Source organism: Leptopilina heterotoma, unplaced genomic scaffold (assembly GCF_015476425.1).
Source record: "Leptopilina heterotoma isolate Lh14 unplaced genomic scaffold, ASM1547642v1 Lhet_115, whole genome shotgun sequence".
Taxonomy (NCBI): Eukaryota; Metazoa; Arthropoda; class Insecta; order Hymenoptera; family Figitidae; genus Leptopilina; species Leptopilina heterotoma.
In genome coordinates, this window is record NW_025110834.1 from 596223 (window position 1) to 609995 (window position 13773).

At 24.6% G+C, this 13773-nt stretch overlaps 1 protein-coding gene across 3 annotated transcripts in view; it reads right to left on the minus strand.

The window, feature by feature from the left end:
- The window catches only part of LOC122509026 (protein phosphatase 1 regulatory subunit 12A), an 88036-nt gene extending 75123 nt beyond the window's left edge, over positions 1-12913 (minus strand). Inside the window, exon 1 of one of the 3 annotated variants that reach the window (XM_043622778.1) lies at positions 12131-12910. In XM_043622778.1, coding sequence (XP_043478713.1) covers positions 12131-12379 — 249 coding nt within the window. In that variant the 5' untranslated portion in view covers positions 12380-12910. Of the gene's footprint in view, positions 1-12130 lie in introns of all 3 variants that reach the window. The other 2 variants (XM_043622770.1, XM_043622787.1) reach the window with 2 other exon arrangements.
- Positions 12914-13773: the final 860 nt, after the last annotated feature.

Consider the following 13773-nt stretch of genomic DNA (forward strand, 5'->3'; position numbering starts at 1 on the left):
AATAATTGAATTCCTTTGGAAAATTCTTGAAAATAATTGAAATTTTGTCAGGAATTTTTATAAATTTTTGTGAATAATTAAATTTCGAAGAAGAGTTTTATTATTTATAAAGATAATTTATGAAGAGAATTTTTTTTAATTTTGAACATAATCTAAAATTTCAATTGGAATTAATTTTTAAATAAATTTTTATTACATAATTCTATGGGAATTCAATTATTTAAGTAGATACAAAAATAAATAATTATTGAATAATTGAATTCTCATTAAGAATTTTATCAACAAATTTTTAAATAATTGAATTCTTCCGACGAATTTGAATAAAATATTTAAGAATAATTACTATTTTCGAGGAATTCGATTGAAATTATATAAAAAATAACTGAAATTCTACAATGAGTTTTATTATTTATGAAAATAATTGAATTATTGCTAAGAAATTTATAAAAAAAAGTTGTAAATAAATGAATTTCTATAAAATTTTTATTAAGTATTTATGAAAAAAATTAAATGTTTGTGTAGAATTTTATCAAAAAATTTTTTAAATTGTAATTGAATTCTTTTGGAAAATTCTTGAAAATAATTGAAATTTTGTTAAGAATTTTATTAAAATTTTTGGAAATAATTGAATTTTGAAAAAGAGTTTTACTACTTTTAAAGATATGTAATTGAAATTTTGAAGAGAATGTTTTTAAATTTTGAACATAATCTAAAATTTCAACTGGAATTAATTTTTAAATCAATTTTTATTAGATAATTCTATGAGAATTCAATTATTTAAATTGATACAAAAATAAATAATTATTGAATAATTGAATATTTTTTAAAATTGAATTCTCATTAAGAATTTTATCAATAAATTTTTAAATAATTGAATTCTTCCGACGAATTTTAATAAAAAATTTAAGAATAATTACATTTTTCGTAGAATTCGATTGAAATTGTATTAAAAATAATTAAAAGTGTCCGCAAAATTTTATTTAAATAATTGAAATGCTGCCAAGAATTTTATTAAAATTCTTAAAAATAATTGAATTTCGGAGAGGAATTTTATTATTTTTTAAAATAATTGAATTCCGGAGAAGAATTTTATTATTTTTGAAAATAATTGAATTTCTGCAATCATTTATAACTTCTCCAAAATTCAAGTTTTTTTTTAGTTATTTGAAATGAAATTATTGCCAGAAATAGAAAAAATTAAAAGTTTTGTATTATATTTAAAGAATAAACTCAATAACTTTAGAAAACAACAATTTTCCAGGATTTCGATCAAAATTCCCTGACTTTTCCAGGATTTTTCAAGGTTTATCAAATTCCCTAACATTTTCAGGTTTCCCAGATGTTTTGTTTATTAGTTGTCTACATAACCCACTAAAAAATTTAAAAATTATTCTCAAAAATAATTTGCATTCATTCTGATGGTGTTGTCATATAGGTACTAGATTCGGAAGAAAATAAAAACCGAAAAATATTATTTTCCAATGTTAAAAATTGTAATTTGTTAAATATCATGATAAATTGACAATTTGTTCTTTTGCTGGTGTACTAAATACAAAATGTTAATGAGGAAGCAATGTATTGACGAAATGAAAACAAAAATGTTTACTTCAACTTGACAAGGCGTATTTATTTTTAATATAACATAAGTGAACCACGTGTGATAGTTATATATTGATGATGAAGTAATTGTAAAAATAGAATGTATTCTGATATTTTTAAAAATATAAAGAAACAGGTTCTTTTAATTTGTAGATTAATCTTGTGGATATAAGTAGATAAAGATGAGTAAGCGCCTTTTGTCAAATGTATCAACAATATTTCTCTAACTCTTATTATTACGATGACAAGAAGAACAATCTGAAAATTCGACTGACAAATCACTGGAGCTGTGTAGAATTTTTGTAAACAATATTAATGTCAGAAAAGTTTTATTTAATTATTATTCATTATTTTAATTAATTAACCAATTAAACAATACATAATAGTCATTACTTGTTATGCACCCAGAGAAAAATTTAATTTATTCCAAATAAATTAAATTATTTGAGTTCGATAAAATTATATTTGTCTCAGAGCCTAATAAATTTCCTATTTGCTTTGAATAAAAATTTTATTCAACACAAATAAAAAGTTTAGTAGGCTCTGAGTCAAATTATATCGTTTTTCTGGGTGTGTTATTTGATTATCTTTTGTTTCGAATGGTATAGTATATTGAATGCATATGTGTAGCAGATTTGTTTGCATTCATTTGTTCCTTTGTGAAATTAATCTGCGTTCGTTGTCTTAAATTTTTTAATTTGCAATATACTTTTAAAATTAAAATTATTTTATTAATAGATTTAACATTTAATTTTGATATAAATATTATATATAACCTCTTATCAGATTTAACATTTATTTATTTTCTTTGCATTTGTTTATTGACATTAAAATGATTTTTTTTCTTTTGAAAAACTTACAATTGTTGAAGTAAGTTAGCAACTCCCAAAAATTTATTTATTAATGTAACCCATGAAAAAAGGTCATTATCCAATAATGTTAAATAAAAAGGCAAAAAAAAGGTAAAAAATAAACATAATTTGCACTGATTTTTATAAACATTCACCCTCGCAAAGATCTTAACTGACAGAAAGTTAAATAATCCTTTACATACTAAAATTTGAAAATTTAAGACTTTCTCATATTGTTATTTATGAAAATGATTGAATTTTGCAAAGAATTTTATTAAAATACATACTTCAAAATAATTGGATTTTCGTCAATAATTTTGTTATTTATCGACATAATTGAATTTCTTCGAAGAATTATTTATGTAAATAATTGAAATCTTCGGAAGAATTTTATTAAAATCTAAAAGAATAATTGAATTATTTCAAAAAAATTTGATTAAAATTGTATTTAAAATAATTGATTTTTTCTGAACAATTTTATTAAAATAGGTATTTGAAAAGAATTGAATTCCTGTGAAAAATTGTAATATTTTTAAAAATAATTGAATTTCAAAAAAAAATGTATTACTTTTAAAAATAATTGAATTCTTGTGATGAATATTGTTATTTATAAAAATAATTGAATTTTGAAAAGAATTTTGTTAAAATGTCTTAAAATAATTAAATTTCTGTAAATAATTTTGTTATTTATCGACATAATTGAATTTTTTCGGGAGAATTATTTATGTAAATAATTTAATTCTTGGGAAGAATGTTATTAAAATCTAAAAGAATAATTGAATTATTTAAAAAAAATTTAATGAAAATTGCATGAAAAATAATTGATTTTTTTCGAACAATTTTATCAAAATATTTTAAAATAATTGAATTCCTGTGAAAAATTCTAATATTTTTGTGAATAATTGAATTCTTCCGAAGAATATAAAAAAACTTTATTAAATAATTGATGTTTTCGAGGAATTGAAATTAAATTTTTAAGATTTTTTTGAGCAATTCCTGTAAAATTGTATTAAAAATAATTAAATAGTTGCTAAAAATTTTATTGAAATTTTCAAAAATAATTGAATTCCTGAGAAGAATTTGATTATTTATGAAAATAATTGAATTATTGCGAAAAATTTTATTGAAATGTTTAAAAAGAATTAAATTTCTGTGAAAAATTTCGTTATTTTTGAAAATAATTGAAATTTTTCGATGAGTTTTATTATTTATGAAAGTAATAATTGAATTCTTGCTTGGAATTTCATCAAAAATTTTGTTAAATAATTGATTTTTTCGAATTTTTTTTTTAAATAATGCTATTTTAAATTAATTGAATTCCTTTGAAAAATTCTAATATTGCATTGAATATTATGATTTATGAAAATAATTGAATAGTTGTTAAGAATTTTATTAAAATTTTCAAAAATAATTGAATTCCTGAAAAGAATTTTATTTTTTATAAAAATAATTGAATAGTTGCTAAGAATTTTATTAAAATTTTTAAAAATAATTGAATTTCTGAGAAGAATTTTATTTTATGAAAATAATTGAATTCTTTATAAGAATTTTATAAACATTGTTTTAAATAATTAATTTTTTCGAAATATAATAAATATTATGAAAATTTTATTTTAAATAATTGAATGCTTGTGGAAAACTTTTTTCGTGAAAATAATTGAATTTTTCGTTTAATTAATTGAAAATAGTATTAAAAATAATTGAAATTCTTTGATGAATTTTCTTATTTATGAAAATAATTGAATTCGTGCTTTTAGTTTTATCAAAAATTTTTTTAAAAAATTGAATTTCCATGAAAAATGTTATTATTAGTAAAAGTATTTGAATTATTGTGAAGAATTGTATAAAAATTTTGTTAAATAATTGATTTTTTGGAAATTTTTTTGAAAATGCTATTTTAAATTAATTGAATTCCTGTGGAAATTTTATTATTTATGAAAATAATTGAATTTTATCAATTTTTTTTTAATAATTCAATTCTTTTGCGAAATCTTATGAAAATATTAGATATTAAAAATAATTGAATTTCGAATATTTTTTGAAAATAATTGAATCGTTTTCAAGAATTTCATTACAATTTTTGAGAATAGCTTTTTGATTTCTGGTATTAGCGAATTTAAAGTAGTGAAAATTTAAAAAAAAACAGAAATAGTAGCTTTTAGTGGCTGAAATCTAAAAAGGTACCCAAATAGTGGCGTAACGTTAAAAAAGGAGTAAATAGTAGGTTTTAGTAGATAAGTGCGAAGCCTGTGAATGAAACAAGTGAAATTTGTTAAAATTTTATCACTAAAAATAAGAAGATGCGGAGCATCGATGCTAACTTCCGGAACCTAATTTTATAGAATAAATTCTATGCTTTGAATGTCTTAAATATTTAGAAAATTTTCTTTTCAGATATTTCCTAAACAAAATGCAAAAATGAACCTAAAACAATACAATGGTTTGAAACGTGTATGTACCACCTATAGAGAAAGAAAATTGAAATAAAATTGACGAAATTAAGGGATTGAAATGAAAGAATCGTGAAAGTTTTCCAACAACTTAAAAGTATTATGAAAACTCAATTACTTTAAAGATTTAAAGACTTTAAATTATTTGTTTTCTTGCTCGAGTAACTTGGCATATAGGCAGCCGTGTGTCTTCAGCCAAAAGAAATAAACCACACATAACACATTACAAGGCTGCAGAGGCAGGAACACCAAGGATTTAACGCGGGAAACACACATACACCATGATTCTGTGGGCTTCTAACAGAAAAACTAAAAATAGCACTCATGGGTGATGTATCTATGCTATCTATTTTTGCAAATACACACGAATACCAGAAATAGACCAAGAATCAGGATATTCAAATAACAATACCTTAGATAAAGAAAAGATAAACAGATTACATTCAATGAATGATAAAAACTAAACTTTCAATGAAATAAGATATCATTTCACTAATTCACTAATACTCAATTCGAGTGCTCCAATTGGAAATGATTCAAACATGTGCGTGGAACACACTTTAAGATTAGGCATTCAATCGTAAAATTAAAATAAAACCAACACCAGAAAGAAGGACAAAAATAAATAAATCATAAGAAAAACTTTTCTTTCTTTTTAATACTTGTGGCAAATTACAAATTCTTAAAACTTTAATATCAAAAAGCGCTATTAGAAAAATTTTAATTTTTGGAAAGCTATAATTTAGGGGTCATCTATATATTACGTCACACTATTTTTTACCATTTTTGACTCCCCATGACACACTCTGTGACTCCCCCTTAAAGCGTGATGTAATACATACAGATGACCCCTTATTTATAATAAATACATAATACAATATATTCAAGATTATTCACTGGTAATATATTTTTTATTATAATTATTTTTTTATTGTATAACATTTATTTAAAAACAATTCTCCTTAATCATTTTATTCATTTTGAATACAAGAAATATAAATAAAAATGCAAGGAAATAAGAACATTGTATCGTTCTTTAAATAACTAGAAGTTCACAGACAAACGAAACTTTGTTTAGTATAAATTTTAAATCGTCTTGTTTCACAAAAATTAGTCTTAAAAGTTTACTTTTCAGCCAAGAAGCTTTTTTCTGTTATAAATTGCATCACTCGTGTAAAAATTTAATCTGGGTTCTAGCCATACCATAGGGCATCCAACTTTTACTTAAAATTTATAAAATTTTTCATTAAATTGACAATTTAAAAAAATTTCAAATTTTATTTTTTATTTTAATTTTTTTAATAGCCTTATTTTGTGTGTTAGTTTTTTAAAATAAACAATTTAAAAATAGGAGGTTATTGAATATGCCCTAACAATTATTATTGCATTTTTTATTTTCACTGTTTCGAAATATCTAAATTACAATATATTATGATTCAGTTAACAGGGTGTCTAACAAGGATTGAAAAAAAATTCCCTGACTTTTCTTGACTTTTTCTCTGAATTTTTACTAATTTTATTTATGCTTTCTTGGGACAAAAATATGGTAACTGAAATATTTAACAATAAATTAATATTAAAGGAGAAAGAAGCTATCAATTATCCGAATCAAATTTTTACAAATAAATTAAATATCTTAAATAAATCTCTATAAGCTCATGGATTTCATATGTATCGACAGCGCAGCTGCCCAAATAAAGAAACCTGCTTAATCTGAAAAATATTTTCGAAATTAATTAATAATTTCAAAATTATCAAAGAACTCAGAAAAAACGAATAAATTAATATCTAATGATAGAAACCAACGGTAATAAAAATCTTTTAAGTTTTGTTAGATTAAAAAAAACATTATTAAAATAATGTTAATTATAATTAGAAGAAATTGTTATTTGCTTAATTTCCCTTTTACAATATAAAACTATTTAAGGGGCAACATCACTTTAGGGGAAGAAAGGAGCCGTTCAAAAAAAGTAACGCTTTTTTAGAAAACTTTACCCCTCCCCCCATCTCTCCCTATGAAATTTATAAATTGCTTTTAAAAATATAAAAACTTGGGATATGCAGATTAAAGCATTGTTTTCTTGTTGTTAAAATTTCGCGTTAGGTTTTGCACTACTTTTTTAATTTTTCTTAAATGTCAAGTTCAATATCGTTTTTAGGGCTCAGTACACCGTAGGTGTACCGATGGAACCCTATTGGTGAGACTCTTGCGTCCGTAGCCAATTTCGTGCTCCCCACCCCCTAGCTGCTAAACTATTTGACCTAGAGAGCTCAAATTTGGTACAGATATGTATTTTCACACGTAGATTCCAGGAAAAATATAGCGAATGTGATTGGAGTTAATGGTCATTCGCATTAAGGGGGTTGACCCGTGTGACGTCCGTTTTTTAACTGTTTTTTGGAAATTTTTTTTTAAGAGCGATTAAAACTTGGCAACTTTGGATTTTTAACCATACATTTAGCTTTGAATTTTTTTTCTAAAAAAAAATAAATTTTTTTTGGACCTGTTTTGTTGTATAGAAAAAAAACGAAGTGACCTTTTTTAATTATCCTAGTTCAGGCCATAGCCCCACATGTGCTGAACATTCCCTATAAATTTCAAGGTGATCAGTCAAGAAGTTTTTGAGATATCCTGGCGACCAGTTGAAAAAACGTGGTTTTGAGAAAAACGAGTTTGAAAGTCAAATGGTTTTGGGATGTATTACAATCTTCAATACCAAGACAAAATTAAACTAACCGTTGTATTCAAAATTATATTTTTATAAATATGCAGGTCTATATCACGTATCGAATCACTGCAACATAACTTTCTAACGACATCACATATCGAAAAATCCTCCTAACCACTTATTCTACATAAGTTATAAATGCGATTTATAGAAAAATAAAAAATTTCGATTTTTTGAATCTATCACACGGGTCAACCCCCTTAAGCATCGGCGGCAAAAATTTGCATCATGGTAAAAAAATTGGTTTATTTTGATCGTAAACAAACTTCAAGTTAAATAGGATATAATTATAGAAAGTGAATTTATCATTCGGCAGTTAAAAATTAAAGGAGGAAAAAGCTATCAATTATCCGAATCAAATTTTTACAAATAAATTAAATATCTATTTTTTTCTCCTTTAATATTAATTAAATAGGATATATTTTTATTTAAATACCTACCAAGAAGTCCCAACAATAAATTAAATATGCAAAACATGCTAGTTTTTTGATATTTCTTGTTAATAAAAGGGAGCCAAGGCAGTGCTAATAACTGGAGTAGTTACCCTACAATTACTTATCGTTAAAAAATTGTTAAATTTTAATCAATGATAGGTCTTTTATTCTACCTCCAGAGCAAGTAATATTAACAAAATATAACAGTAATTTATCGCTATTTCAGTAAAATTAAGATGACCGTTTTGTGGTAATATTATATTGTAATATTTATAAAAGTAATTGTTAAAGATTTGTATCCAATGTTGTACTTTAAAACAAATTCATAAAGTTTAACTATATTTTTTGGATTTTTAATTTTGCAAAAAAACGTTTTTTTGTCTCATAAATTTGGAAAAATGTTAGGCACCTATAAATGTTTTTCTCTACTTTTGTAGAGTTTTTTTAGATGCATCTTTTGAATCCCTTTTGAGCATGTTTCGTCCATATAATATTAACCGGAGATATTAAAGTTTTAAAAATCTAAAATTTTTGAAAATAAGGGTCAGTCCACTGACTTTCGTTTGAGAGTCGTTGCGACCATATTTTAAAAAAATCTAGTTTTCATATATGTGAGACTCGATGATTTTCTGAGTTCATTAACCATAATATTATTTTACAAATTTTAATTCGATTAATAATATTAATTATCAAAAGTAGGTGGTTCACGATGTAATTTTGTAACCTTAAATTTATCAATTTTTTAAAAGACGTTATTATTTAAAAACTATTAAATATTAGGTGTTGATACTATTACCACAAATATAAATCTTTCCATTCTGCACTTACTAACGACCAAAATAAACTAAAAATTTTATTATTTATGGACGAAAATTGATTTTAAAAATTTTTTTATTCAAAAAAATTACACTTTTTGTTTCACTTACAACTTTTTTGTCGGACCTCTAAAAAATTTGGGGTTTTGCAAATTTTTTTTTTTCAACAACCTAATTTATATTCTATTGAAATTTGACGAAGGTGTTATTCTTAAATAATAATTATAAAAATTTTTGTTCAAAAATGTTAATTGGCGTGGTATCGGTTGTACACAATTCAGTTCTAAAATATACAGTGCAACACTATACAGTTAATTCTGCACAGTTCATCTGTATACAGAGAAATTAAAAGAAAAATTAAACTTAAATTCGATACAGTTTAATTGTAGACAGTTCAACTCTACACAAGTAAATTTTAAGAACAATTATTCTTGCAACTTTTATAATAAGATGAAAAATTTTTTAAAATAATTATTTTTTCTATTTTACAAATTTTTTATTTTTTTAAAGAATTAAAATTTTTTAAAATCATTTTTAAGATAGATTTTTTAAAACTATGAAATAAAGCGTATATAAAAAAATGGAAATGAAAAATAATAGAAATTATGAGACAAATTATAATTTTGGTTTTCGAGAATTTCTAGTTTCATTTAAAAAATTATTTTTTAATGAATAATCATTTATTTATTTAAAAATATACGGGCAATGCCCATTCGTACAAAGTACTGTAAAAGTAAAAAAAATAATACAAGAAACTTAGATAGTAATAAATAATTAATAATTTTAATTAATTTGATATTAATAAAAAATATTAGTAAAATTAATTTTACTTTTTCAAAAAAGTTAATTCTGTAAAGAATTGTTAATTAAAAGTATGAAAAATTCATGCTATAATACTTTTAATAATCAACTATATTATGTAAAATTTTAACTGAAATTCACTTTTAATTCAATATTCTAATAGAAAATTCTAAGAAAATTCAATTATTTAAATACAGAAAATAAATAATTTATTGAATCATTGAATGTGTCTTAAAATTGATTTTTCATAAAGAATTTTATTAACAAATTTTTAAAAAATTTAATTCTTTCGATGAATTTTAATAAAATTTTTAAAAATAATCACATATTTTTCGAGGATCTCGATTTAAATTACTTATATTAAAAATAATTGAAATTCTACGATGAGTATTATTATTATTATTAAAGTAATTGAATTCCTAAAAAGAATTTTATTACTTATAAAAGTAATGGAATTATTGCGAATAAATTTATAAAAAAAAATTTGTAAATAATTAAATGTTTCGTAAAATTTTATCAGAATTTTTTTTAAATAATTGAATTCTTTTGGGAAATTTTATAAAAATATTAGATATTGAAAATCATTGAATTAAGGAAAATTTTTGAAAATAATTGTAATTTTATCTTGAAATTCTATATTAGTAATCGTTGTATTCCGGTAATCTGTTCTCAGTTTGAAGTTAGTTGTTGCTTGCTTTTTTGTTTCCTAACTTTTTAATTTATTTTTCTTTTTAAATATTTTCGATTTTAAAATTAATAGGTATTGAATATCATTGAATTCTTGCAAAGAATTTTATGAAAAAATTTGAGAATAATTAAATTCCTTCGAATAATTTTATTATTTATGCAAATAATTGAATCCTCGTGTAAATTGTGGTCATTAACAATTGAAATTAAACATTTAATTATTGAGTTTTATTCCAATTTATAGAAAAATAATTAAATTCTTCTCAGAATTTTCTAACAATAAATTTTCTAAAATATTTTAATTCATTCAAAGAATTTTATTAAAATATAAAAAATAATTAAATTCGTTTAAAGAGTAGATACTATTAAAGTTTTTGACAAGATGACAATAATGAATTCTTTCAAAAAATTTCTTTAATTTATTGAATATAATCGATTTTGTTAATAAATGTAATTAATAATTTTGCTATTAAAAGTTTATTAAAATTATTGATAGAATATTAAAGGATTTATTAAAATTTTATAAAATAATTGAATTCTCGCGAAGAACTAAATTACAATTTTTGAAAATATAAACAATAATAATTATTAATGTACTTCATAAGTGAATTTTTTAAATTTTAATTATGAAATTATTCAAAAGTTTAACAAACATTTGCCACTTTATTATAATTTTTCAAAATATGTAAGTATATGTAATTCAATTTCGGAGAAGAATTTTATTACATAGTTATAAAGATAATTAAATATATATAAATTAAAAAATTTAAATAATTTCAGAATCAATTTACATTTAAAATTTTTTAATTTTATTATTAATAAAATTTTCTAGTGTATGTTGTATAAAAATAAATAAATATTTTCATTGTCAATTTTTTGCGAGAAAATTTGTATTTTTTTCCTGTAAAAAACTAATAATAATATTTTAATTATTTAAATGTTAATTAATTATTTTCCTAGAGGTCTACATTGTGTTGAATGAACCAACTCAAAATTTACCAAATTTTTTACGTTTTATTATTTAAATCACAAAAGGTAAAAAATATATTTATATTATGTTGTGGTGTTAATAATCTAAATGAAAAAAGCACTGAATTCTAACCTTAAGTCTAAATTTTATGATTACCACTAAGAAATATTATATTAAAAAAAAAAAGAAAAACTTTTTTTTTTATTAGAAAAAGGTGAAAAAGGGGACAAACTACCAAAAAAGGGAAAAAGGTGAAAATTATCAAAAAAGGTGAAAAAGGTGATAAAATTAAAAAAAAAAGGGGGACAAAAGAGGACCAACTGTGATGCTTGAAATAAAGTAAAACTGGTAATTGTGAATAAAAAAAAAGTTGAGGGAATGATTTCTTTACATAATAAAACAAGTAAAACGTTGAAGTTGTCTGGAAAAGAGTTAATAGTTGGTGGGAAAGATTCCGTGACAATTTGCAACTTTGTGCCTTGCAAGTTTTAAGGTTTTAATAAACAAGTTACTTCTCTTTAAATAAAATGTTGAGTTTAAATGAATTGAAAATGAATGTAAACAGTTTTAGAGCATTGTCGGATTTAGTGCGGGTGAGGCGAGAAAAAAGTGGGGTGCGTTGACTTTTGATAATGTAATCAAGTCGATGAGTAAGAAAACCGAATTGGTGATTAGAGAGTGCAAGCTAATCCAGGGAAAGCGAGCCGAAATTAGACAGCTGGAGGGAAGAAGTGCAGCCATTTTGCCAGAGTGTAGATATCTGGGGAGGTGATCGAGATAAATATGCTGCTTACCTGGTGCAACGAAGTGAGGCCGTCGACGTTGCCCGTGTTGATGTCAGCCCCCTTTTGCAAAAGGCGTATCACCTCCTCCTTATCGCCCGCGGCACACGCCGCCAAAAACACGCAGTCCGCGGAAAACTTGATTTTCCTCGCGATCTGTCGTGGCTGAGCCGGCTCGCGATTTGTGTCCGATTGTTCCCATCGCTTGAGCTGTTCCGCCCGCTTGAAGAGCGCAGAGCTCGACCTGGTTTCGAGAGACATGTTGTCGCGGCGACGAACTCACTTTGTAAACCACTTTGCGAAACTTTTCGTTATTCCTCCACTTTGGCGAGAAAAAAACCACCTCACTTCACTTCCACTGGGTGCGATTTCCCTCGCTTAACAAACGGTTCTGGCCCCATATACACGAGTTGGAAAATCTCTCTTCTTTTTCTCGATTAAAGAAAAATCTCTTTTTCACTCTTCACTCTTTTAGCTATTCTTGGTCGTGGGACGTCCACGAAAATGTTATTTTAGAAGGTATTAGCATTACAGTTTCATGACAGTATCATTCAACGTGTAGTTACAGGAAAAAGGGGGCGCTGATACAATTCTTACGATTCACATACACACATTTATGTTTCTCATTCATAACCTAACTTTTCAACAGCTGTCAAAAAATTTATCAACTTTATAATAGCTATGTTTTTTATTATAGTAATCAATGATTCAGTGAAAACAAATTATTTCAAAATTGTACAATTTAATAACGTAAAATTCAAACGCATTATTTTAAATTAATTCTACTGTTCGGAATTTACTATTTATCTCAGTCAAACTTTAGTTCAAGTCTCAACTTGCAGATTGTTAAATGTTAACCGGCGGCCACGGAGGCGCTGATTAATTTCGTTCATTAAATACATTCACTAACATAAGAAAATTCAATTTTTGTTATTAAAATACACTTCATTATGTTTATTATTTTTATTTACAATTTATTTAGATATTTAATGGGCTTAAATAAGTTAAATAATCATTTGTGTCAATTGACATTAATAGAAGTTTGTAAAAGCCGCCGAAAGTCTAACTTAAGGTGATGTTAAGGAACTTCTGCAGTAAGAGTTAAGGATGAGTTCGGATACGGAAACAAGGCATAGAAGCTTAAGGCCGCAGTCCCATGGCAGCGTTTTGCGTTGCGTTTTGTAACTAGGCAATGAGTGTGAGAGAGATACAAATATATGTTTACTCTATTTGCACTCATGGCCTAGTTACAAAACGCAACGCGAAACGGTCCCATGGGACTCCAGCCTAAGGGGTGGTTACACCTTTGCAGGCCATGAGTGTGAGAGAGAGGCAGATATATGTTCGCTATGAGTGTAAATACACTCATGGCCTAGTTACAAAACGCAACGCGAAACGCTGCCATGGGACATTTTATTAAAAATAACTGAAATGAATTATTGCCCGAAATAAATGTACTACTACACTGAGAAAAAAGAGGGCGCGTTGCAGCACATTTTCGATTCATGTTGCGCGACTCAACCCTGTGTTCTGCTAGACACTTTTCTGGGGCGTGCAGCGGACTCCTGAGTCGAGGCGAGCTGTATTTTAGGCTGATTCCAGAATGGCTAAAAATCGTCTCGACTTTCAAGACGATTCGATGCGCGTACATACAT